Below are 23,885 nucleotides of genomic sequence, written 5' to 3' on the forward strand. Positions count from 1 at the left end.
TAATTTTTTCCTTCCTTTTCAAATGGGAGGATTTTGGTTAAGCTAATGGAGTTAAATCTAGTGCAGTATTGATGCAATAGCTCAATAAGTGAAATCTGTTTGTGCATTTCTAAATTTTGGGTAATGTCTGAAGAGCCAGTGCAATGAACTGAAAACACCAAATTTGGAAATAAAGACAATGCAATTGGAAAAACATGCACTGAGAAAAGATATGGAGAGTTTTCTTGCAGCCAAGTTAAGTAGACTTAAACAGAGTTCCGCTGTCAGTTACGACTGATTAGGCATCAAAGGCAATGTTAACCATGGCTGATAATTTCAGCAGGAACCTTTATATACACCTGTATAGATAGCTTTAGATGTGTGTGCATCCCTGTATTATATGTACATGCACAATACTATCTTACATGTTATCCTCAGATATACAGGGTGCATAAAGATGTATGGGTATAATGTGCATACTACATGACATGCTGGAATAAGCCATGAAATAAGTAGCACTTAATGTTTTCCTGTGTCACCTGTACTCCTTCCATAAACAATCTCTGTCAGAGCTAACTGAAGCTCCTCCAAGCCATTTTAGTATTTAAAATTAAGCAGAAAAATCCTCAAGCACATTGAGGAAGGCATCTGGAAATAACTACAGCAATCTTTCTTGAGGGGAAATAAAAAATTACAATCTATATTATATTTTGAATGTAAAACATGGGTGGTGAAAAGCAGTCAAAGTCCTGAATGCCGCTATGGCACAGCCAATGCATTTGTCGATTAAGACTCTGAATGCCTGTCAGTGACCTTAAATACTGTGATGGTCAATCCCAGACAACTGTGGTGCCAAAGTGTATGAAATGGAATGAATATAATGCATAGTTCCAAACACACCTATTCATACTCAACTTGTTTCCAGCAACTAGCATGACTGGATGAGCTACTCCATCTCCTTACTTTAAAAACTGAAGTATGAAAATGCCCAAGTATCAGAAATTACCAATTGGTATTTTCCCCACTATCTGTCTGGCATCTCCTAAAAGTAGAAAAGTGCAGAACCTGCAAATGATATATGCCCAAGGAAGAAAATCCTAACTATATAAGGTTTTTAGTTCTATGAAAATCTGAATATGACACATGCTTTAGCTAGGCTTCCAAATAGAAGTGTTTGGGTATCACGGGAGTCCAGTTCAGGAAACAGAAAAGGCAGCCATCATTAGAAACAATCTGCAAATATATATCCCTTTGACTTAATTCCAGAAGCAAGTGCAGTGGTACTTGCTTGGGGAAATACATAAAACATGAAAGGAATATATAAAATAGAAAAATAAAAGAAGCTGGAAGCACGTTGTGAGAAGGGACAGCACATTTACATGGGCCAAAGAATATTCAGGTACCACAATAAAGATGTATGTTTTCAGAAATTTTCAAATGCATTAAAGTACGCATTGATTCATGAACTGCTTGAACTTCAAACTAGTGGAGGCTTGCCAGGACATCCTGAGGGTCAGGTCATCTCCAGCAGCCCCAGAGAAGGTCAGGCCTGGTGAACAGACAACTTGTCGTACAGACCATTTCTGCCAGTAAGGATCTGGAACATGTGAAACCCACTGCAGTTCTTTTTTATAAGTCTGATACATCTTTAGAAAAGAAAGTATCAGACTTGAACACTAGAACTGCTGCAGCTAGCAATGTGCCTTCTGACAGTCTAAGAGCAGATTAACTTTGCACAGGAGTATTCTGAAAGGAAAGAAAAAGCCTGATACCAAGACAAACTTTTAAAACACCTTTTATGAAAAGTATCTGGGAGCCATTTGGAGGAGAATGAGGGCTTGAAATCTCAAACATAAATTTCAGTAGGGATGCATAAATAGTCAGATGGCCAAGGGGGCAAGAGAAATGCAGTTTATAAATAGTTTAGCATGATACCCTATGTCTATCCTTATTGTATATATGGTTGCATGATGATAACCATATGTTCAAAATTACTGATGCTGCTGATCAGGAATATAAAAAATAATAATTTCCTTTTACCTTCTGTAGAGGCAAACTGAGTGTACTTTGGGACTTCTTATTCTTGTATATACAAGAAGTATTCAGTTCTCATATATACAAGGTTGATAATGAGCCAAGACTTTTTAGAATATTCTTGCAGAAGGAAATAAACAAGACAACATAAATTAAGTTGTATATGATAGAGAAAGGTCACCAACTGACTCAGAACATCTGTCTGGGTATCTTAACAAAACTGCCAGATTCCTTTAGGTCATTTATTGTTCAGGATCTATAGATCTACAGGCTTAGATCCTGGGAACTGCTCAGGCCTTTCCTATATTTGTGTAGGTTTAGAACACACTGATCTGCAGTTTACATTTGCAGGAAGTGTGTTATGCTGGGATAGGACAAAGTGCTTCATGCACCACGACACCTGTCCCTGGGTCTTTGGATCAGACATTTCTCACAGCGTATACTGATACACAGGTTATAAGCTTCTGCTAACAATTTTATACTGAGAAAGTGAAGCACATATTATAATGTATTTTGTTGTCTTAGAGCTGTTGAGACGCTGACAGTGATTGGGGTCTATCCTACGACAACTCAGTGGGTCCTGTCTGGCCATCACTTCTGATTTTTTGATCCTCTTCATATGGAGTCTAATCTTGTATTATTGCAATTAATGGGGATGGTACCTGGTCTCTTAAAAGCCAGGTCTCTACGTGAGGAGTGTTAATTGGACTGAGCTGTTCATCTGCCCTCATAATGATGCTTTCTATCATGTTTCTGACTTAGTTTTCCTCGAAGCCGATGAAATATTACATCATTTGTACTTCTTAGAAGTAGTGCTGTGTCAGATTGTACTTCTTGGTCTCACCTTGCTCTTCTTCCACCACCTATCATGTGCACCTCTGTTCCTAAATAATATATCCACTTGCCCATATAGCTAAAATTTTTGTGTGTGCATGGGTTTAAACAAAAACATAAACATAAAATACAAATTAGTTTGATCCCCACTGCATTGGTAACACAGCCAAATTCTTAATATTTTATAATGCATATTCCATTAAATAAATAATAACTAAATTGATCTATGCTACAATATGTGTATACATACACATTTTAAGATGCCTGTTAATAACATTTTAAAGCCTGTTCACACATCAAAAGACAGGTTGTTTATTTCTCTGTTAAAACAATCCAAGGGTTTAACTCTTCCTATTATGTAAACAGTGGTGACAGCTGCTTTCAAGGAAGCTTAAGTTCATTAAAAATACTAGTTTCCCATTGTAAAATCAATACTAATATACCATAAACCCCCCTGATGAACTCTGGCTTCCTTACATGCTCTCATATTTTGTGTATTAGGGGCACAGCACTACTCTAGGTATCAGAAGATAATAATATGGCAATATATATAGATATAGATATTTATTTAAATGTCAAAACATTAGGTAGGTCAACTTGAGTAATGAATATATCTCAAATATATGATTCTTTCTATAAATAAAGGTCATTAATTGTCTTTGAAACATGGGTGCCTTGTAAGACTTTGGTTGTATCTGGCTACCAAACTGGTAAACCATTTCTGGGTATCTTTAGCTCAAAACGCACTTGTGACTTATAGATGAAGCTTTAACTTTTTCTTGTGTTTTATACTAAACTTGTACTTGCAGTAGACTTGCAATATCATTTACAAGATAACCTTTAAGTAAACACTTTAAACAACTCATATAAAAGAAAATTTGTACGTCAAGAGTATTTTTTAGTGACAAGAAAGATAGGTATACTCTATTCATTTCTCAAGCAGACCTTAATGAATCACTTTAAAAGGACACTACAGCTGAAGACTGAAGAGCAATATTTATCAACATTAAATAAAACATTTGGTGAAGTATGTATAAATATTTCTTCATATGAACATAACACAAAATTAAATAGTTCAGATACACAGACACCATTTAATATATTTCCACTGTTGTCAAATTCATCTGTAAACACCATCTCACACTGAATACAAAAGCAGCTTTAACATCAGTTCTGTGTTCACAACACTGATGCCCCTTTGTAAAAGAAGGTATTTGTTTTGTTTTATTTTCAGCAAAATAAGAGTCTAAGCAATAAAAAAAGTTTTGGTCAGTTCAAAGGAGAATACAAAATTATCTTTCAACATGTAACTAAATCAAATTCAGAACAATAGTTTAAAGTACAATCCTTTCCCCAGGGGATCTCTGACTTTTATAAATCATATTTGGTGCAGACCACATCACAAATACCAGGAAGTACTGGTCATGTCAAAGCTATAAATATTAAAGCCCTTGTAAAATTTTCTTTATGAAAAATTGCCAGGTTACAAATTGGCAATATCAATGTTTTTTGCAACACCAAATAACCTGGCATTAAATGGATTTAGGTGCACTTCTCCTGATGATTTTTAAAACAGGTTCTGGAAAAAAACCATTTTTTAGTGAGCATCCTTCACGTGCAAAAATAAAGCATTTCTTTCACACAAATCTTCTGCATCTGAAGATCACCTGGGCAGACAGTGGGGGGGGGGGGGCTCCACCAGCTTCAGATATAAAATTACAACCTGAGCTTTCACTGGAAGCTATACAGGTACTGTGCACTGGATCTCAGGTGGCTCTGAGAACGGTGGTGCATCCACATGGTGCAAGTCAGGACAAGGTGTTTCAGCATCTGTGCATGCTCTGACAGCAGCAAAGCCGCCCAACCAGGAAACAGCGCTCCTGCTACTGGCTGCACCCGCCTGGTTCCTGAGCGAGTCCCTTTGAGCACTAGCACTGTGCAACCCAGATGTGGGCTCCGACCATCCCACACCCTGCAAAGATAACTTCACATTCTGCCCTGAATGTAGCCTTCAATTCCTTTCACCTTTGTATCTTTTAAAGAGGTGTGATCACTCTGGGGAGAGATACTGGGCTCAAGATTAAGGTTTTACTGGGCATGTGCCCCATTAGGAAACTCTGTAGGCCATTAGGTTCACAGGGTTCAGTTCTCTCCATTTGAAATGTGGGCACCATGCTTTGATTTCAAAGATAAATTTGAATTTCAGGTGGCAAATGATATATGCATTTATAATATGACTTTCTGGGGGTTTGTTTATTTTTTTATTTCACTCACATGTAATTGTGATGGGGGGCCCTGTAAAACCTAAACCAATAGATTACCTCTTTCCTGGTATGTGTGTAGTTTAGAGGTGTGAATGTATGCTATACATACAAACACACTCACACACATATATATAACATGAGCTGCACACATAGATACTCGGCAATCAGGAATCAGGGGTACAATTAACAATACACCAGAAGAGAAGTAGACAGGAAACTCTACCTGGACAACAAGAAGCAATTTTGCAACCTATACAGTGTCTCAAATAATTACATAATCCTGTTTCGCTAGCTTGCTACATCTGTATGTGACTTGAATTGTAAGTTGTTGGATTCCTTGGAAATAGAAGAGTTGGGCTAGCTAGATGTGCTTACCTGAGATCCCAGAGTTGACTATAATCAAAAAGCTGGGCAGATCGGTAATGGGTTTATAATTGCTATACAGCTTCTTGCAAATTTGTAGGAAAACTTTATTAAGTCTGTCATTCCTCAGTAAAAACGTTGAAGTTTGTGAGTTTTTGCTCAATGCATACTTGGTTTTTATATTAAACTGGATTTATTAAAAGGATACGTAAGCCTGGCAGCTGCTTTCACATCTTGATGCTTAAATATTTAAATAAGCACCCTGGAACCACCCTCCCACCCCAACTCATCCTATTCCATCCCATCCCTTCCCTTTTTATCCCGTCCCATTCTGTCCTGTCCCATGCCATCCTGTTCCATCCTATCCCATCCTGTCCCATCCCATTCCCACTTCATTATTTTTTTCAATTGCTTAAAAAATACTATTCTATGAAGCCTCCCTGGGGATCCGCTTATGAAAAATGACAGACTGCCTCTGCTGATACTGCTGTTTGCGTCGTTTCCGTTTGTCACACTGGCACAGCAGTAGCATCTTGAAAGTGTTTCTGAATGTTTTGTTACACAGTGCATAGCACATGGGGTTCACTGTACTATTGATGTAGCAAAGCCAGTACCCCAGGTTCCAGAAAGTTTTGGGGATACAGCTGCAAAATGTGTTCACCAGAACCATTATGTTATATGGGGTCCAGGTAATGATGAAGGCAAACAAAATGGCACTAAGTGTTTGTGCCGCTTTCTTTTCTTTGATAAGTGACATTCGTTTTCGCTTTGTGATCTGACTTCTGGTCTTCAAGGCGAACTTTTTTGCCAGGGTTGCTTCCTTGAAGGACAAGGGCAGGGCTGCAGATGTCTTGGTCACTGATGAGATGCCATCAGAATCTGTGGTTGTCTCCGCCGACCCTGGCTGAATTGGAAGCTTAGAAAAGCTCTTCTGGAAATTCCCACCATCCTGAACGCTTTTGGGAGGGTGCAATTTTTTAGGTTTCTTTTCCTTCGATTCAGTGTCGGATTTCTGCAGTTCATCCCCTGACTCATGCAAATCTTCTGAGGAGGGGAGTTTTGTAGAATTGAGGATGGCGCTGTGACCAGGAAGCTTCAACACGATTGAATAGATGGCTCTGGTCTCTGCAGCGATGTCTTCCTCGTCAGAGGAGGCTGAATTTTCAAGGGAAGCAGCAGCATCATTGTTGTTCCAGCTGTCACTGCTGCTGTGCTCTTGATCCCCCTGGTCTGTGTTGGGTTCCCAGCTTTTCATTGTGAGCCAGAAGTGGCAGCGTCCATATTTCCTTCGGGTGGAGCGTTTCATGCTCTGTCGTTGCAGCTCATAGCTGCTGCAGCTGCGGGAGCTGCCTGTCTGGTGTACGAAGCGTGCTGCCTCTGCTTCACTGCCCGAAGCCTGTAGCCCTGCTAACTCTTTGGTGCGTTTCTCGGTCTCCTTGTAGATCCTCCAATATAAAATACTCATAATGGTGACTGGCAAGTAAAAGGCAGCTATGGCAGTGCCAAAAGTGATGACAGGTTCACTTAGAAACTGGATGAAACATTCATCAGGAGGCACAGTCCTCTCCCCAACAAAATACTGCCAGAACAAGATGGCAGGGGCCCAAAGAACAAAAGAGACAATCCATGCTAAACCAATCATTACCCCAGCCCTTTTGGTTGTTCGTTTGGCTCTGTATGTAAGTGGCCTAGTGATGGAAAAATACCTGTCAAAACTTATGACAAGGAGATTCATGACAGAGGCATTACTGGCAACATAGTCAATAGAGAGCCAAAGATCACAGGCCAAGTTTCCCAAAGCCCAGTGGTCCATGATGATGTATGTGGTGTAAAGATTCATGGAAATAACACCGATGATCAGATCTGCACAGGCAAGACTCAATAAGAAGTAGTTGTTTACTGTTTTCAGTTGTTTGTTAACTTTAAATGCAACAATCACTAGGACGTTTCCTATGATGGTCACCAGTGCAAGGATCCCAGTGAGGAAAGCAATCAAAACTACTTGCCAGACTGTGTGTCCACCCAGAGGGTCTTTGCTTGTGGCATTTAGGGACACGTTTGCTGATTCCACAGTGGAGAGGAGAAAACTCTCTGTGGTCTGAGGGAAATCATAGCTGCCAATGAGTGATGCTGCTTCATCAAGAAGTCCTGGTCCGTATGAATCTCTCTTCCAGAAGGAGCTTACATTTGAAAACAGGGGCAAAGCTGAACTGTTATTTTGCATGATCATTGTGGCTCTCTGACATAGTCTGCAGCAGAGAAAAAAACAAACAAAAACCAAGTGAACAGGTGAAGAAAGTAAATAGATAACCATCCTCACACTCATACATAAAATACCTTTAGCACTTTGAAAGACGTCTTTAAAAGCCACGCTATTCGTGACATATTCCAAGTCAAGTGTGTACATGACAGTACTCAGCTTATGGCTGTGGTTTATGTGAGCCCTTCGTAGTAATCACATAAAATTTCCTTAAAAACATTCAATCACAGAAGAACCAAAATCCTAGGACAAAATGAACCCACACTAGTATTAAAATGCTCCACTCTAACTTAATTAAAACACTCCCTGACAGATCTTCCCTGAACTCTACATCTCAACAGCTTACTATTCTGGAGCCTTTACAAACTAAATGCCAGACATATGCAGCCACATATCCTCCCAAGTCTGAATCAGTGCTGGTCTCCAGTGCTATTCTGGCACTAGCAAAACACTGCCCCAGTCTCTGCTGCCTCTACCTGCTGCTGCTGCCAAACAAAAATATTGTTCTGTCTGTCTAAAGATACAAGCCAGCATTGTTTCACTGTGTCAAGCTACTCTAACCTGTGAGGCTGCAGAGATCTTTTCATTTCCATCTACCTGATAAAGGTACTAGAAGTTCTCATTAGTACTTTTGGCACATGCCAATATTCATTTCTCATGCACATTTTTATACTTGAACTAAGGATTTTGTACATCTAATGACTTCAAAATGTCTTTGGGGCAACACATGTTAAAATTTGCTTTGAAAATATGGTCTCTAGAGTCAGAAATGTCAAAGCAATCATTATACACACTAGGAAAAGAGGAAAAAACATGAAAGGGATTAATAATTAAGCTTCATAATCTTATTTCCCTTATTTCATTAACTTTGTGATCAGCTGACTAGATTCATTGTAATAAATCAATTATAGCATCAAGAAACAAGAATTCTGATGAAAAAATCCATCACCAACCGTAAATATTGAACAAAATGTGCTGTCAATATGCTGAAATGTTTGTTTTCCAGATATGAATCCTTCCAGAATCAGTATGTTATGGTACGAGGTAATAAAGAGCACCACAATGCACTGGTGTTACACAAAATATTTACCCAAACCAGGAGGTTTTGATACTTTAATTAACTTCTAAATTCAGTATTCCCTTGACCTGTACTTGGTTTTGCTAGCAAGCCGTAAAACACAACATGATCTTAAATGGTGCAGTTTCTTTGACATATGGAATATACGGACCAACAATGCGTTCCCTTAGCTCATGCACAATAACGAACACAAGCCCCCCATATTTTGATATCTAGCACAAATGAGATAATAATTTCTCCCTTTATTAATAGGAAGACAAGGTTACAATGATGCTGCCTTATTTTAATCTAATTCAATCAACTTTTAATTTGTTAATCACAGGATGCAAAAATCATAACACCACCACAATAACAACAATAAATATTGCTGTGGGAAATCACACAGTTAAATTTAACCCTGTTCCTCATTAAAAGATTGACAATTTGGAGCAATTAAAAAAATTTTGGAAAAAGACAATGGCAAGACTTTTATGAACTACAAACCGACATGGATAACTGATTTTCTTAAAATCAAAGTAGGTTGAAACTAAACTTTGTCATTCCAAGTTTTCATTTCTTTGCAAGGTTCATATCATAGAATCATAGAACAGTTTGGGTTGGAAGGGACCTTAAAGATCATCTAGTCCCAAACCCCTGCTATGGGCAAGGACACCTTCCGCTAGACCAGGTTGCTCAGAGCTCCATCTAACCTGGCCTTGAAGACTGCCAGGGATGGGGCAGCCATAGTTTCTCTGGGCAACCTGTGCCAGTGCCTCACTACACTCACAGTAAAGAATTTCTTCCTAATGTCTAAATCTACCCTCTTTCAGTTTAAAACCATTCCCCCTTGTCCTGTCACTCCATGCCCTTGTGAAAAGTCCCTCTCCAGATTTCTTGTAGGCCCCTTTAGGCACTGGAAGGATGATGTAAGGTCTCCCTGGAGATCTGTTGAGGTCATGTTGAGCTTCTCATCAACCAGTGTGAAAGAAATGTGCAATTTAGAATTAAATTTGAGGCAAAAAGACATTCTGAAAATTTATCAAGCTGCTGCTCTAAAATGTTTAATGGTTTTTTTTTGCATTTTAATTGTTCCTTTGCCAAGAAAATCCAAATGAACTTTTCTGACTCAATTTCACCATGTCCTTGCCACCTATTAGAGAAGCTGTGGAACAAAACAGATTTCCTTTTTTTTTCCTCAAAGCAAAATACTTCTGACTACAGAGGTGGTGTACTTCAGGCCACCAAGCATACAGTACAGCAACATGTCCTCACTGATCCCTGCTATATTGGTTCAAAGAAGCTGAAGAAGTTAAATCTGCACTGTGAGAGATAGACTTATCCTGCATAATTAAATGAAAGTCTGAAGAAAGTAATTTGCAAAAAGGCAAGCAGAGGTCTGGATTGGAAGCTCTCTTGCCTTTTTTTTATTCACACCCCCTCAGGCACACTCATACCAGCTCATTCCCTCACCTTAACCAAAGACAACATTCATTTACATGTCTACAAAATTGGAGATTCCACATATTCAAAAGTTAAAAATGAAGGCCTATGAAAATTCAAGGTACAAGAACATTCTCCTTTGGCAAAGACTGTAAAGCAGCATTCAAGTTTGGCTTGCCCTTTCCAATGCACGGGTGAAACAAAGTTCAGCTGTGAGCAACCACTTACACAAGCGCTGATGAAGCTCTCACCAGGTGTTCATGGGCCAGTGTGGTTACTCACAGTGGGGAAAAGATCTTTAACTCAAATACGATTGCTGGAAACCATCTTTCTTGCAATGTTTTACTTAGGAAGCAGGCATCTTTTCCAGAGCTGTCAGATGAGGTGAGGTCAAAACCAGAATAGTATGACAGATTTGAAGTAATGATATTTGCTAAATATATGCCAGAAATGATTATTATTATAGGGTGCAGACTTTCCATCACTGATGTTAAAGACAGAGAGCAGAAGATGAAAGACAGAAAGACTCCTCTCCGCAGACATACGCTTGTGAAACCTTGACAAGGTAACAGCCAACATAGTTAAGTATTGAGTGAGAAGTCTAGCAGGTAAATTTATATGGTGATGACATCATTGTGCTGCTTTTTCATTAAAGACCAAGCTTGTTTCTTATAATACACAAGAAAGGACCAGGCAGAAGATACTGACAAAGGAAACAAAACTTTCAGGACAGGGCATAGAATAAACCGCAATATAATTTAGAAGTGATGCTAGAAATTAGAAGTGATGGTAGAAATAACGCTATTGCTAGGAAATAAAAATTGTTGACAGTTCAGGAGTAATTCCCATTTTTGTTGCATAACACAACCATAAAACAACCTATGTGTTAACCCTGGAGGTTCAAAACAGCTACTGCATACAAGATACAACTAATCTTGGAAAATTAACGTGTAAATGCTGCTCTATCGCTAGGTCTGTAAAATGATTGTGAATTCTGTTTAACTGTAGACTTTGAAATGAAGTTTAAATGTAAATTAATCAATAAATCCCTTCAGAAAGGCCATGCTTTAAAAGACTCATTATGAGGAAGCCTGAGAAAGCCATACTTCAGCTGCAGTCTTTCAGATGCTGACCAGGTGCTGGAACCAAACCTTTCAGTTCTCCCATCCCTGGACTTCAAAGTAACTCCTCCAAGCCACTGCTTCAATGAAAACCTGCACAGACCTTAGCAGTCCAGTAACTGAGGAAGAGGAGAAATTGAGAGCTACCTGCTGTCCACTGCAATACTGCACGCTGAAACTCAGCTTTTAAAACTCCTCAGGCATTAAAGGGACCCCTAAACTCACACTGGCTGGACTATTTGATAAAATGGACATCCTAGCAGGACAATCTTTTGTTATTCTGGCTCTTCTACAAGCTTCTGTAACTGCACCGCTTAATTCAATAAAAAATGTATTACCCATATGTTCATCTGCACAGAATAAACCTGTCACACCACCACTATCATAACATACCAGATCAGCGCAACCGGATTTTCTTCCCTTCAGGAAGCCAAAGCAAGGTAAATTATCCATCATTTTCCAAACCTGTCCTCTATTTTCTGCTTTCTCTCTAAGAAGTGCTACAGGAAAGAGAGAGTGGCCTGGGTTCAACAAAGCAACAGCGTGATCCACAGGGCAGCTGGCCAGTGCCTGCCTGGCAAGCCAAGCTCAGAGACAGAATGATGTGCCACCAAGCAGGAAAGCAGCCACAAATATTTTGGTAAAACAAACAGTGAGCACAGTGTGAGTGAGGCAAACAAACCAAACCGTGACATGATTATAGGTTTGTATACCAGGGTAAGAGTTTACAAATTGTTGGTACCATACATTACAGTACAATTTCAAGCCAGGGAGTAACAAAGGAAACTTTTTTTAGCCCAAGAATATATAATTACTTTACCTAAGATTACTGCTATCCTGTTCACTGTGGGTTTTTTTTTTGTTTTGGGTTTTATTGTTGTTGCTCTTGTTTCTGCTTAATAAGAGCTTACAAAAGGTACAGGCCAGAGAACACCAGAGGCAATGTACACTTCCTAGCATTATTCAGAAAAAGGGTAGGCCCAGCACAGACAATGGTTGTACAAACTTTCACATACATCCTTCCCAAGGTACCTCTGCTCCCTGCCCCACTGGAGGGATGGCGATACTAAATATCTCACTAAGCCCCACTGGAGAGGATGGAGAAAGGAGCTACAGAAATGGTCACAAACTTCAATAACTGGTTATAACACAGATTTAAAAGCCTGGATTTTTGGAATAGTCTAATTCATTGCACATTGCTGTAAATAGAAAGCAAAACAGACTAGACAGTTCTGTCACACATTTCCACCCCGTTTAATTTCTCTCTGCTTATTTCATATTTCAGCAGTTTTGTGAATACTTCATATTTGTTTACTAAATTTTTACTTTTCCTTAAACCTTCCTATTCACAAACACACAACCTTAATTTTTGTGGAGAAGTCTATTTTCTTGCTGTCCTTAAAGGACCCCAAGACGCATTTTTTCTGGGAAGTCAGATGGCAGTCTCTGGGCTTGGCTATATGTGAGCTCATAACCAGCAAGCCTTTGCGACTGAAGGATTTCACATCTCATTTGATTGCACAGACAAGAAAATCGCTTACCTTATTTTCCATTTTCCCCTGCATTGCTTCTCTATCCACATTAGCCTAGACAGCAGAGAACTCCATGCAGTGAATTACAAAACTGTTTTCTAATGTAAAGAAACCAAGCCTTCAGAATGCTTAATGCCGTGTCCTAAACTAGCACATAAGGTTTGTTCCAAACCTCGTATTTGGTAAAATAAAAATACATATGAATTTTGAAGTTTTCCTGAAATTATTCCAAGGTTACATATACCTATTTTTCAAACCACACAGAGGCTTTTTTAAAAAAACACCAACAAAAAACCCAAAACAATGAAGTATTTTAAAAACTTGTATTGGAAAAAAAAAACTATGCAAGTATTCACACTAGCATTCATGGTTTTACACTTCTTATATAGCAGCTCGCATCACTTGCAGCTAGTGTAGCATGCTAGAGGATTCCTAGTGAATGTGTATGTGATAGCAGAAAGAGTGTAATTATCAGTGAACAGGACCTCAGATTTTTCATGCCTTACCTATACTGATGATTAAAGATATTACGCTCAATATGGTTTTGCATCTTTGCAGAATGAGAATACAGAGCCATAGAAACTGATAACATTATGAAATGCCCTGGCCACTGTTGACTCTTTGAAGATACAAACAAGTAACTGATATACTCTTATACTTTCATATATATGTACATATACACATAAGAATATATACATACAAATATGGCACACATAATGTGACAAAAGTATGTGTATAGATTGCTGCAGATGAAAGCATATGTATGTATATGCATATATGTATACACAAACATATATCTGCAGATATATATGTAAATACTTTTGTCACATTATTCCAAATTTTGTGATAAGGGAAGACTATCTTTCACTAATTAGCTATCAACTTGATATAGATAAAGCTCAGTTTAACATCCCACTAACACTTCAATCCAAGCCCATTCATTTTCCATGCATGAAGATGTTTTGCTTATGCCTGCTAAAATTAACTATATTTAATGACAGTGCTTTAAAATTGCCTTTGTGATTAAGGAATTAGATTTACTTATTATTTGTTAATTGTGTTGCTGCTGTTAGTGTGTGAGGACTAGCATGAGCAAACTAGGAATTAGTTTCTTTAATCCTGTGTATTGTTTTCATTACTTTGGAGAACATTTAAAGAACCTAATGCACAGCACCAAGATACCTGATCTGTCTCCCTGGCTGCCCTGCAAGCAAGGGGAGACAGGGAGATGCTAGCTCAAGTGTTCCTGCTGGGATGTGTAAGGATGCCACGCTGGGAGCACCTGAAACTGAAATTTATTATCTAAAGCTGGGAAGAGCCTCTTTTATGCCTTAATTTGCCAATTAGCTTTTGCCAAACATCTAACTTTGCCTTCACTTGGACTGAGAGGCTTACGCTCATACTGCCTAGCTGTACCTGAAGCATCCACTGCAGGCCTTGACCGCTTACACTGTATTTGCTTTTACAATGTTTGCTCTTCCAAAAACTTTACTTCATGTAGCACGAACCCTCCCTCCACTGAGTGTTTTTATGTACAGACCAGTCAGTCTCACCTCTGTGCCTGGCAAACTCTTGGAGCAGATTCTCCTGGAAGGCATGCTAAGGCACATGAAAAACAAGGAGGTGGTTGGTGACAGCCAGCATGGCTTCACTAAGGGGAAATCCTGCCTGACCAATTTGGTGGCCTTCTACGATGGGGCTACAGAACTGATGGACAGGGGCAGAGCAGTTGATGTCATCTACCTGGACTTGTGCAAAGTGTTCGACACTGTCCCACACGACATCCTTGTCTCTAAATTGGAGAGACATCAATTTAATGGGTGGACCACTCGGTGGATAAAGAACTGGCTGGATGGCCGCACGCAAAGAGTTATGGTCAATGGCTCAATGTCCAGCTGGAGACCGGTAACGAGTGGTGTCCCTCAGGGATCAGTGTTGGAACCGGTCTTGTTCAACATCTTTGTTGGTGACATGGACAGTGGGATTGAGTGCGCCCTCAGCAAGTTTGCCGATGACACCAAGCTGTGTGGTTCGGTTGATACGCCGGAGGGAAGGAATGCCATCCAGAGGGACCTTGACACGCTTGTGAGGTGGGCTGATGCCAACTTTATGAAGTTTAACCATGCCAAGTGCAAGGTCCTACACCTGGGTCGGAGCAATCCCAGGCACAGCTACAGGTTGGGCAGAGAAGAGATTCAGAGCAGCCCTGCAGAGAAGGACTTGGGGGTGTTGGTCGATGAGAAAATGAACATGAGCCGGCAGTGCATGCTTGCAGCCCAGAAAGCCAACTGTATCCTGGGCTGCATCAAAAGGAGCGTGACCAGCAGGTCAAAGGAGGTGATCCTGCCCCTCTACTCTTCTCTCGTGAGACCTCACTTGGAGTATTGTGTGCAGTTCTGGTGTCCTCAACATAAAAAGGACATGGAACTGTTGGAACAAGTCCAGAGGAGGGCCACGAGGATGACCAGGAGACTGGAGCACCTCCTGTATGGAGACAGGCTGAGAAAGTTGGGGCTGTTCAGCCTGGAGAAGAGAAGGCTGCGTGGAGACCTGATAGCAGCCTTCCAGTATCTGAAGGGGGCCTACAAGGATGCTGGGGAGGGACTATTCATCAGGGACTGTAGTGACAGGACAAGGGGTAACGGGTTCAAACTTAACCAGGGGAAGTTTAGATTGGATATAAGGAAGAAATTCTTTACTGAGAGGGTGAATGAGAGGCACTGGAATGGGTTGCCCAGGGAGGTTGTGAATGCTCCATCCTTGGCGGTGTTCAAGGCCAGGCTGGATGAGGCCTTGGGTGTCATGGTTTAGTGTGAGGTGTCCCTGCCCATGGCAGGGGGGTTGGAACTAGATGATCTTAAGGTCCTTTCCAACCCTAACTATTCTATGATTCTATGGAATGTAACTTTGAATACTAATGTGTTTTAATGGCCAGTGATTTCAGTGGAAACATCTGCTTATTTACACAGCTATAAAAATAAGAATAAATACTGTGTTACCAGTGGGACCAGAAAACAAAATAAAATCTCAAATCTGTTGCATCTGTCCAAAAATCCAGATCTGTATTTCTGATCCCTTGCACTTAAGACTTCCATTTAAGATTGAATTTGTTACAAGAATTGTATAATCCTCTTGCATAATTTTTCCAAATATGCCATGGATAACAACCATAAATTCCAGTCTGCATAGTTAAAAGGACACTGATTTCAACAGATAACCACATACACTGAATAAATATTTCCATGCTATTTATTACTTACTTATTCTTTAGCTTTAGTGACCCAATACTTATTCACTCTATGACTTCTAGTTTCAAAATAATCCTATCTTGAAATCTTCTAAAATGATTCTAGGGAGATGCTTCAGAAATGAGCTACCCATCTCAGTTGTTATATCGCCTAAGGGCAGTGAAGCTTATCATCTGTAGCAGCAGCAGACTTGCTGAAGGAACGGTACTTTTCTTTCTCGGGCACGTGCACTTAGTGGTTATTGTCTGAACAACTCATATAGAACAAAAACCTGAGCTTGAATGTGTCTACAGTTTTCAAATGCTTGAATACCAGAGCAAATCAGGCCTTGCTTAATTCAGATTACAATAAATACTGACTGTTAGCTCAAACAGGTAAATCTGCACAGTGCATTACAAAGAGAAGAAATTATTTAAATTCTGGGTAGTTTCTCTTTCGGACAGCTTTATAAGAACTGCATCCATCGATCTAATTGATATTGGAGGAAACAGACATGCTGTCAGAAATGTAGTCAGAATTACAAACAAATACAGAGAGTTTTACTCACTTTGACCAATGACTTTGCATGTATCTAGGGACAGGAAGGTTTGGCTGAATCAGGCTTGGTCACTATGTTGAATTTAAATATATCAGATTGAGATGATAGAAGAATACCAGCCATTTATTATCTTACTTATGCATGAAGGGTGCATATTTTTTCCTTTAATTAAAAAGCTATCCATCTTAGAAACTTGAATATTTTTTATATATATATTTTTTATATATACACTTTTTTACATAGTAGTATTTAATACTTTGCTATTTATTATGATACTGAATCAAAGTCATGATCTAAAATTTCACGTGGCACAAATGCCACAGATAATCCTCCAAATGAAGTATTTAAAGGTCATATTAAAATATTGATAATTTGAAATAAAGTAATGGGAATTCTTACACTTAATTATATTGTCCTCCAAGATGTTGATAAATGCTAGAATACCTTGAATAGACACGGAAAAACAGATAGAAAAAAAAAAAATCAAGCCTTCTAAGTTAATTTCTCCTCTTTTACTAAAATGGATCTTTCTCTAAAAAAAAAATAAAATAGTTTGAGCAAATTAAGAGGTCATTATCACTGTAAACAAGTAAATTTTACTGTATTTGTAATCTAGTCCTACTTTTAGTAATCCTTGCATGCATTATTTAATATGAATATTAGCCTTCAAGAACCTTTGAAGGGAACAACAGCCCTCATTTGCAGACCTCTTTACTATCTTTTATGAAAATGCATTAAAAAAGAGTAAACAATAGTTTATGCTCTAAAAATAAATACATTTTTGCTTTTACTGTTTGCTCCCTGACACAATATACCACCAGGGAAAACTAGGAAACACTACAGATATTTTTCAAGTATCAAAGAAGACAGAAAGCCTGGATACTGAGCTTCACAGAAGCTCACCTGACACCTGACACACTCTTCTCAATTTCATTTGTCTGCAAGAAGAAAATGAAATGACAAGATGCCATCAAGCCTTGAAACCAGAAAATTGAAAAGACTTTTTTTCCTGGAAGTCCTTTCCCTTTAAGGGAAAATGAGCAGCCCAAACAACAAAAAAACAACAACCAACCAACCAAAAAAAAAAACAACAACCAACCAAAAAACCTAACAAAAAACCCAACAAAAAACCCACCACCACCACCAAAAAAACCCAACAAACCCACCCCCCAAAAAAACCCAAAACAAACAAAAATCACCCAAACCACACCAGCTCTCCCCCAAAAAGCCAAAAAACCAAACCAAACAAGTCCAAAAAAACCCAAAACAAAAAACCCCAAACAAACCATAAATAAACCTCAAACCTCAAACCATAGTTTTGATTTTCTGCCTTTTCAAAAAAATAGTGGTTTGGGGTTTTTTTTCCCTTTGGAAAGTAATTTCATTTTCTGCCAACTTCAAGCTGAATCTCAGATATTTTGACAAATGCTGATGAAAGCAGATGAGCTCTGCTTTGTTATTTACTTAGAGAAAATATTAAAACATGTTTCTGTTTTCCTCAAGGTCCTGGCTAAGGGCTATCAAAGCCTCTTGGGCAGTTGTCATGTTCATCCGGTGTCAGGTCCTGCCATATGAAAGATCTCTAATATACATCATTTAACTGTGCTAAATAGCAAGCGTTTAAAGTTCTCTTGAGTCTGAGAGAATCCTAAAAGGTTCTAAATTGTACTATTGCTGATCACTACATTTTCTACTGTAACTACGGCATTGCACGCAGGTGCCAAAAATGCAGATCACTTACTATAGCTTTTGTTGATGATGGACAGTTTGGCAATTTTACATAAGATGCAATAAAGTGACTGGAACAATGTTAGGAAACACCCTATTAAGGGAAATTTATTGTTATTGGCTTTGGTGATTGAAATATTATTACTATTCACTGCAGCAAACCCAACACTCCCACACTGGACAGATGGTTTACTTGAAAAGCGGAAACGAAATAAAAAATCTTGTGGAGAGGTTTCAGCTAGAGGAGAAAACAATGCTAATAAATAGCTATTAGCTAATGAAATCTACATGGATATTTGGACACTGAAGCATTTATATGGGAAAGGAAATCTTATGAGAGAAACTTTATGTCAGAATGTTTTGTTTTCAATCACACTGCTTATTATTTTTTTCCAAAGAATGCTTTAAATAATGCATTTGTAACAATGTTTTAAAGCCTTTTAGTTTGGTTCCAAATGAAAACTGGCATAGTTGGTAAGAAAAAAACATTTTCAGCATATTTTTTTTATTTAATTGTATTACAGAATGGAAATTCCTAACCTCTGAGATTTGTGGATATCCCTTCATGCTGACAATCTGATAGAAGCATACAGGCATATGAAATGTGCTAGTAATTTATCTCCACCAGGGAGGTGGAGAGCTCTGTGTGTACCCTTTTAATAAATTATATTTCTTTAATACAATTGTAAGCAAACTGCTGTGATATAGTTGAAAAGGAATATTTTTTAATGTAATAGAACACCTTGGTAAATAATCAGACAAAAAGGGAAAATGCTTTGTTTCAACATTATGCTGGAAATATTTGTATAAATATTTGCTTCGTTATTCACCAGTATATTTTAAATCAATCTTTCCATTTGGTTAAAAGTGCAGTTTAATACCCACTAGGTGGCACAACAGGTATTCAGAAGCAGAAGTCTGGACTTTGCAACAAAATCTTAACTAGCCTCATAAAGCCTGTGTGTTATACATGGAAATTATAACTAACCAAATTATATCTATTCCTTGATAGCAACAGCAGCTAAAAGAAATGCATGTCATCCATACATGGGTCTGAATCAAACTAGTGGCCAAATTACTGAAAAGTGGTTTGTGCTGTAGCCTAACTTACTTTTTTCCCTAGAACAGATACATCTGAAAGTCCCGGTGGAATTCGGTAACCTAATCAAAAGCGACCATTTGAAACTCTGACCCCCTGCACTTCATGTTGCCAGGAATTTGTAAAGTGTCTGGGATATCTATGGTAGCAGGCACTGTTGATTTTAATGCATGCAAGCAATTGTTCTTTACTCAAATACAGCCAAATAATTAAATCATTCTCCAATGTCATAATATATTTTAGGGTTTGTTTGCAGGGTTGGTAGGATTTTTTTTGTTGTTCGCTTTCTTGAGTTACAAAGCAAGATAAATAGAGACTTGTCCAATGAAAACAGTCCTGACAGAGGCGAAGGAGGTGCTAAGGAAGAATTTGAGTTATTCTATATAAATGCCTGTTGGTAACCCTCATGACAGGGTCCTCTTCCTACCAGTATCTCACTAGATTGCTATGTATTTGTTTGATGGAATATTTGCTTTTTCTGCCTACTTGAAATATATCCCAAGAGTCTGAAGTTTTTGAATTACAGTCTTACAGAATACACATTCACAAAGCGGTGATTTTATCTGGTGTGCAGAATGAAGGTATGTAGTAAAGGAGGCACAAGGCTGAAGAGGAAAAAGGAAGGGCTCACAGTTGGGTAAGTTAAGTGTCGAACTCAAGAGTATTCCTAATTCTGTCTTAGACTTTCCACACACTACAGGAAGAGTGACCTATGCAGATCTTTAAAATAGTATCACCTTACCTTGGGAGGATACTGTGAAGCTGAATTTAGTAATTCACAGGCATTCCTCAACTTTTGTATATGCAGTTTTGCAAAATGAATGACCTTGAACTGTATCTTTGCAGGTTTTTGTCTGTATGCTTCTAAAATCTTAAAATCATTCCATCAACAAAAAAAGAGACCATTTTAAAATTCAGCAACTATATATTCATCTACTACACTAAGAGTTTTCTACTGTCTAGCTAACACAGTCATGCTACTTTTCACTCCCTGTTTGTTGCTGTTTCTTGAGGATTCATGCATTCTGACATGGTAAATAGAAAGATAGGGAGATATAATTACAATAGCTGTAAAGGTTGCTATCTAAGTAACAGGATTTTGCTTCTAAAATAAGAAGGTAAAGTGGACTCATGATTTTTTGCATTTGCTCTTCCAAGCCTATAAAACCTGCATTTTGCAAACCCATTACAGTGTAGGATAATCAACAAAAGACTTAAAATCAGGAGTCCTAGCTAAATTAGAGGGAAAATATTTCTCTGTCTTTGATAGGGTTGCTGAAATGGCAAGTAGCATATGCTGCTTCCATAAAGTAAGTAGAAAGCTAGAAGAGAATCTGCACCTAGAAAAAATATCTCATGTCCTGAAAGGTCAGAGGAATGTTAATGCTTGAACTAAGAATAGGGAAGCATGCTGCATGTGGTTTCACTGAGTCCCACTGCCCTCAAAAAGATGTTAATGCTTCATTAAATAGTATTTCCTTCCATTCATTTGCCTTTATTTTCCAGCTGCCCCACTTTCATGCTTTGGTTTGCCAGTGAGCTGTACTTCTAGGTTGCTGTGGGTCTATCTGACCAATCATTGTTTAGGATCAGAAAAGAATTCCCTATTTGGTTGCCATTCAGGAGGGTATTTTGTTGGGTTTTTTAACCTTTCTTGGCAGTCTTGCAGTGATACATGTACGTAAAAGCTCCTAGGACTGAGAAGTCTTAATAGGTAAGTATCTGCAGCAACCTGTGCACAGACTCCAGATGAAGTAAATGGTTTTTGGATTTCTGCTGGTAGACATCAGAGCAAAGGACAAATGGAAACCTCAGCTACTGCACTTGGTACCCTACCCTCCCATTTCTTGCAGGATGAAAAGTTTACTGCAGAAGGGCCAGTGAAGGCTTTGCCTCTTGTTCACCTGCATGACCTGAGCAACAGCTCCTGGAGATGTTTGAAATGCAGTATTCCCGGTTTGTAGGACTCACGAACTGGTTCCCTGTGTTCAGAGAGAAACTTGTATTGTAGTGTCACTGCGTTCTTCTAAAACACCTGTCCTGTGGGCCAGGGATGTCCTTTGGAGGGAAAGAGGTGCACCCACAGTTGGGGTACCAAGGGAAAAGCGAACAATCAGCATATACTCTTATGTGCTTGTGAATGCTCATGTTGAAAGCTCCTAGGCCCTGCATGAAATATCACTGTACAAACAACAATAATCAGGATAAAGATAAAAGGAACATGGATTATAAAATACTGGGAAATGAATGACAGAAGGTAAAACAACTGAATAGGTAAAGAATGGTAAAAAGATGCAATCTGATAAGTCCTGTTGGGAACCTGAAGTCATCATGGAAAGCGTGCAGGGCATGCGGGCAATCATTCCTTTTAGGATAAGGATTCTTGTATCTCAAAGTAGCAACAAAATCACTTTAAATAAAAAGAAATTTCCACTGGTTGGAGCAGCAATTCTCTGTCGTCAGTCCTCTCTCTTCCTATGGTAGCCCTCATGGCTTACTCTGTGAGAAAGCAAGGCTATTACAACCACAGTTACAGGTAGGAGTCCAGCTACAATGGAGTCAAGATGTGAAGAACAGCAGGGGCTTCAGAAAATTAGCATGTTCAGTGAAGAATTATTAAAAATAAAGCAAGAAAAATAATTGCTTGAGACCTGCTGGAGAAAAACGCCTCCATCCTAAAGAATCTAGATTTTTGTTTGTCACAGCAGAAACACCAATTCGAACAGTAGGAAAGGAAGGACAAGTGTTCTATTAATAATATCTGTTAATAAGAATTTTACAGAGCAAAGGCAAGTGCACTGAATTGTTCTGGCATATTTTATAAACAAATCAATGTCTTACTTCTCATATGTGCGACACCGAAAGCGCTAGTGATGACCTTAGTGAAGAGAAGGACGAAGCCACACTGCCTCCCTGACTGCGAGGAAACCCACACCTTGTGTTGAATAAATACATTAACAAAAAAAAATCCCTCACCCAGTTACTCCAGACTTACACCATTTTGTCTGAGACTGAGATCTGATCACAGATGTTCAGTACAGTAGCATGAAGAACAGAGCTAAAAGGAGAATCATGTTTCCAAAGAGATGAGGCATTACGGAGGAGCCAGTGATTCAGCACAGTGAGCTGAGGCCAGGTAATGGCAGATAAGCATGGGAGCTTCTGAGTCAAGTCCTTCTTCCTGGCACTCCAGCTGCTGCAGAGCAAGTGTCTGAGCAAATCCACCACACTTGCTCCTGAAATAGTCATTGCACAGGACCTCTCTGATTTAGTACTGTTTTATGAGACAAAGGAGGTGGAGAAAATCTCAGTAAAGCAACGAGACAGTTGCTTTAAAAATGACAGTTGAGAAAAGAAAAGCAACTTCTTCCCAGGCCTATACTCACATCAGTGAATTGCTGTAGCAAAAGAAGGGCACAGATAAGCAGTGGCCCATCTGATACACTGATCCCTGTGGTGATACCAGCAGGCAGCTAACAGACCCAGTCCGGTGCCAGCTGCGCTGGGAGCCCCAGCGGCTCCTTGCTACTTGGGAGGCAGCAGTCACTGAGGGTATGGCATCTGAATAAACCCACAGGCACAGTGGAAATAGATTTATCTGTATGGACATGATGTACAGGGTGTGAGGGCACGTGGAAGGAAACTAGAGCTGGCTCCTCAAGTGGCTCTGTGCAGGAATAGAAGAGATTGCAGTCCACATCCTGACTGGCGCCTTTATTTAAGTGACATTCATATTTCAGTGGTAACTAATAATTTTCATGGGTCAGTCCAGAAGTGATGTGTAAGGCATATAACCATGTTATTATGAAAGTGAACATGTGAATGTTATGTTAACATTTGAAAAACCTTGGTCTTCAGCAGGTCAAACACTGTTGCCCTGTATGATTATTGCCAGCAATAGCCAGGCAAGACAGAACAGTGTAAGAATGTGCCTGAGCTGCTGTATTTATGCACAGTGTTTCTAGGAAAGTGAGATTTTTTTGTAATGTTTGTAGCTACAAGGATCCTGCAGCCTCAGTTCTGTGCACTTCAATATATTGTTCTTAGACATACAAACAAACAAAATAGAACCACTGTTTCCCTGCTTTGCTTTCCTCAGTAGTGCAGCAAAACTCAACATTGCTTAACACAAAAACTTCTATGCCATGAATCTCTCATGACTCTACAGATGGTGAGAGATGAGAAATATCACATCAGTGGTCAGCTAAAACAACATGTTTCCCTAGTCTCCCAGGAAGGAAGCAGGTTTTAGCATTTTTGGTTTTGGTCCAAGATCCTGATATTCCTTTTAAAAACATTAAAGGGACTTTTGAGGACATAGAAGATGCTCAAGGTCCACCAAAAAACCACAATAGTATAAACTGGGTGTCCACGCTGTCTCTGCCCTA

The 23,885-nt window shown here is 39.1% G+C and overlaps 1 protein-coding gene across 2 annotated transcripts in view; it reads right to left on the bottom strand.

The window, feature by feature from the left end:
- Positions 1-5,901: 5,901 nt before the first annotated feature.
- CHRM3 (cholinergic receptor muscarinic 3) overlaps positions 5,902-23,885 on the bottom strand; it is a gene marked incomplete at both ends in the record, with an annotated part of 131,216 nt that continues 113,232 nt past the window's right edge. For both annotated transcript variants that reach the window (XM_080615616.1, XM_080615617.1), the window contains one exon: positions 5,902-7,723. In XM_080615616.1, coding sequence (XP_080471742.1) covers positions 5,902-7,723 — 1,822 coding nt within the window. The remainder of the gene's footprint in view (positions 7,724-23,885) is intronic.

The sequence above is a fragment of the Psittacula echo genome, assembly GCF_963264785.1.
Source record: "Psittacula echo genome assembly, chromosome: 4".
NCBI lineage: Eukaryota > Metazoa > Chordata > Aves > Psittaciformes > Psittacidae > Psittacula > Psittacula echo.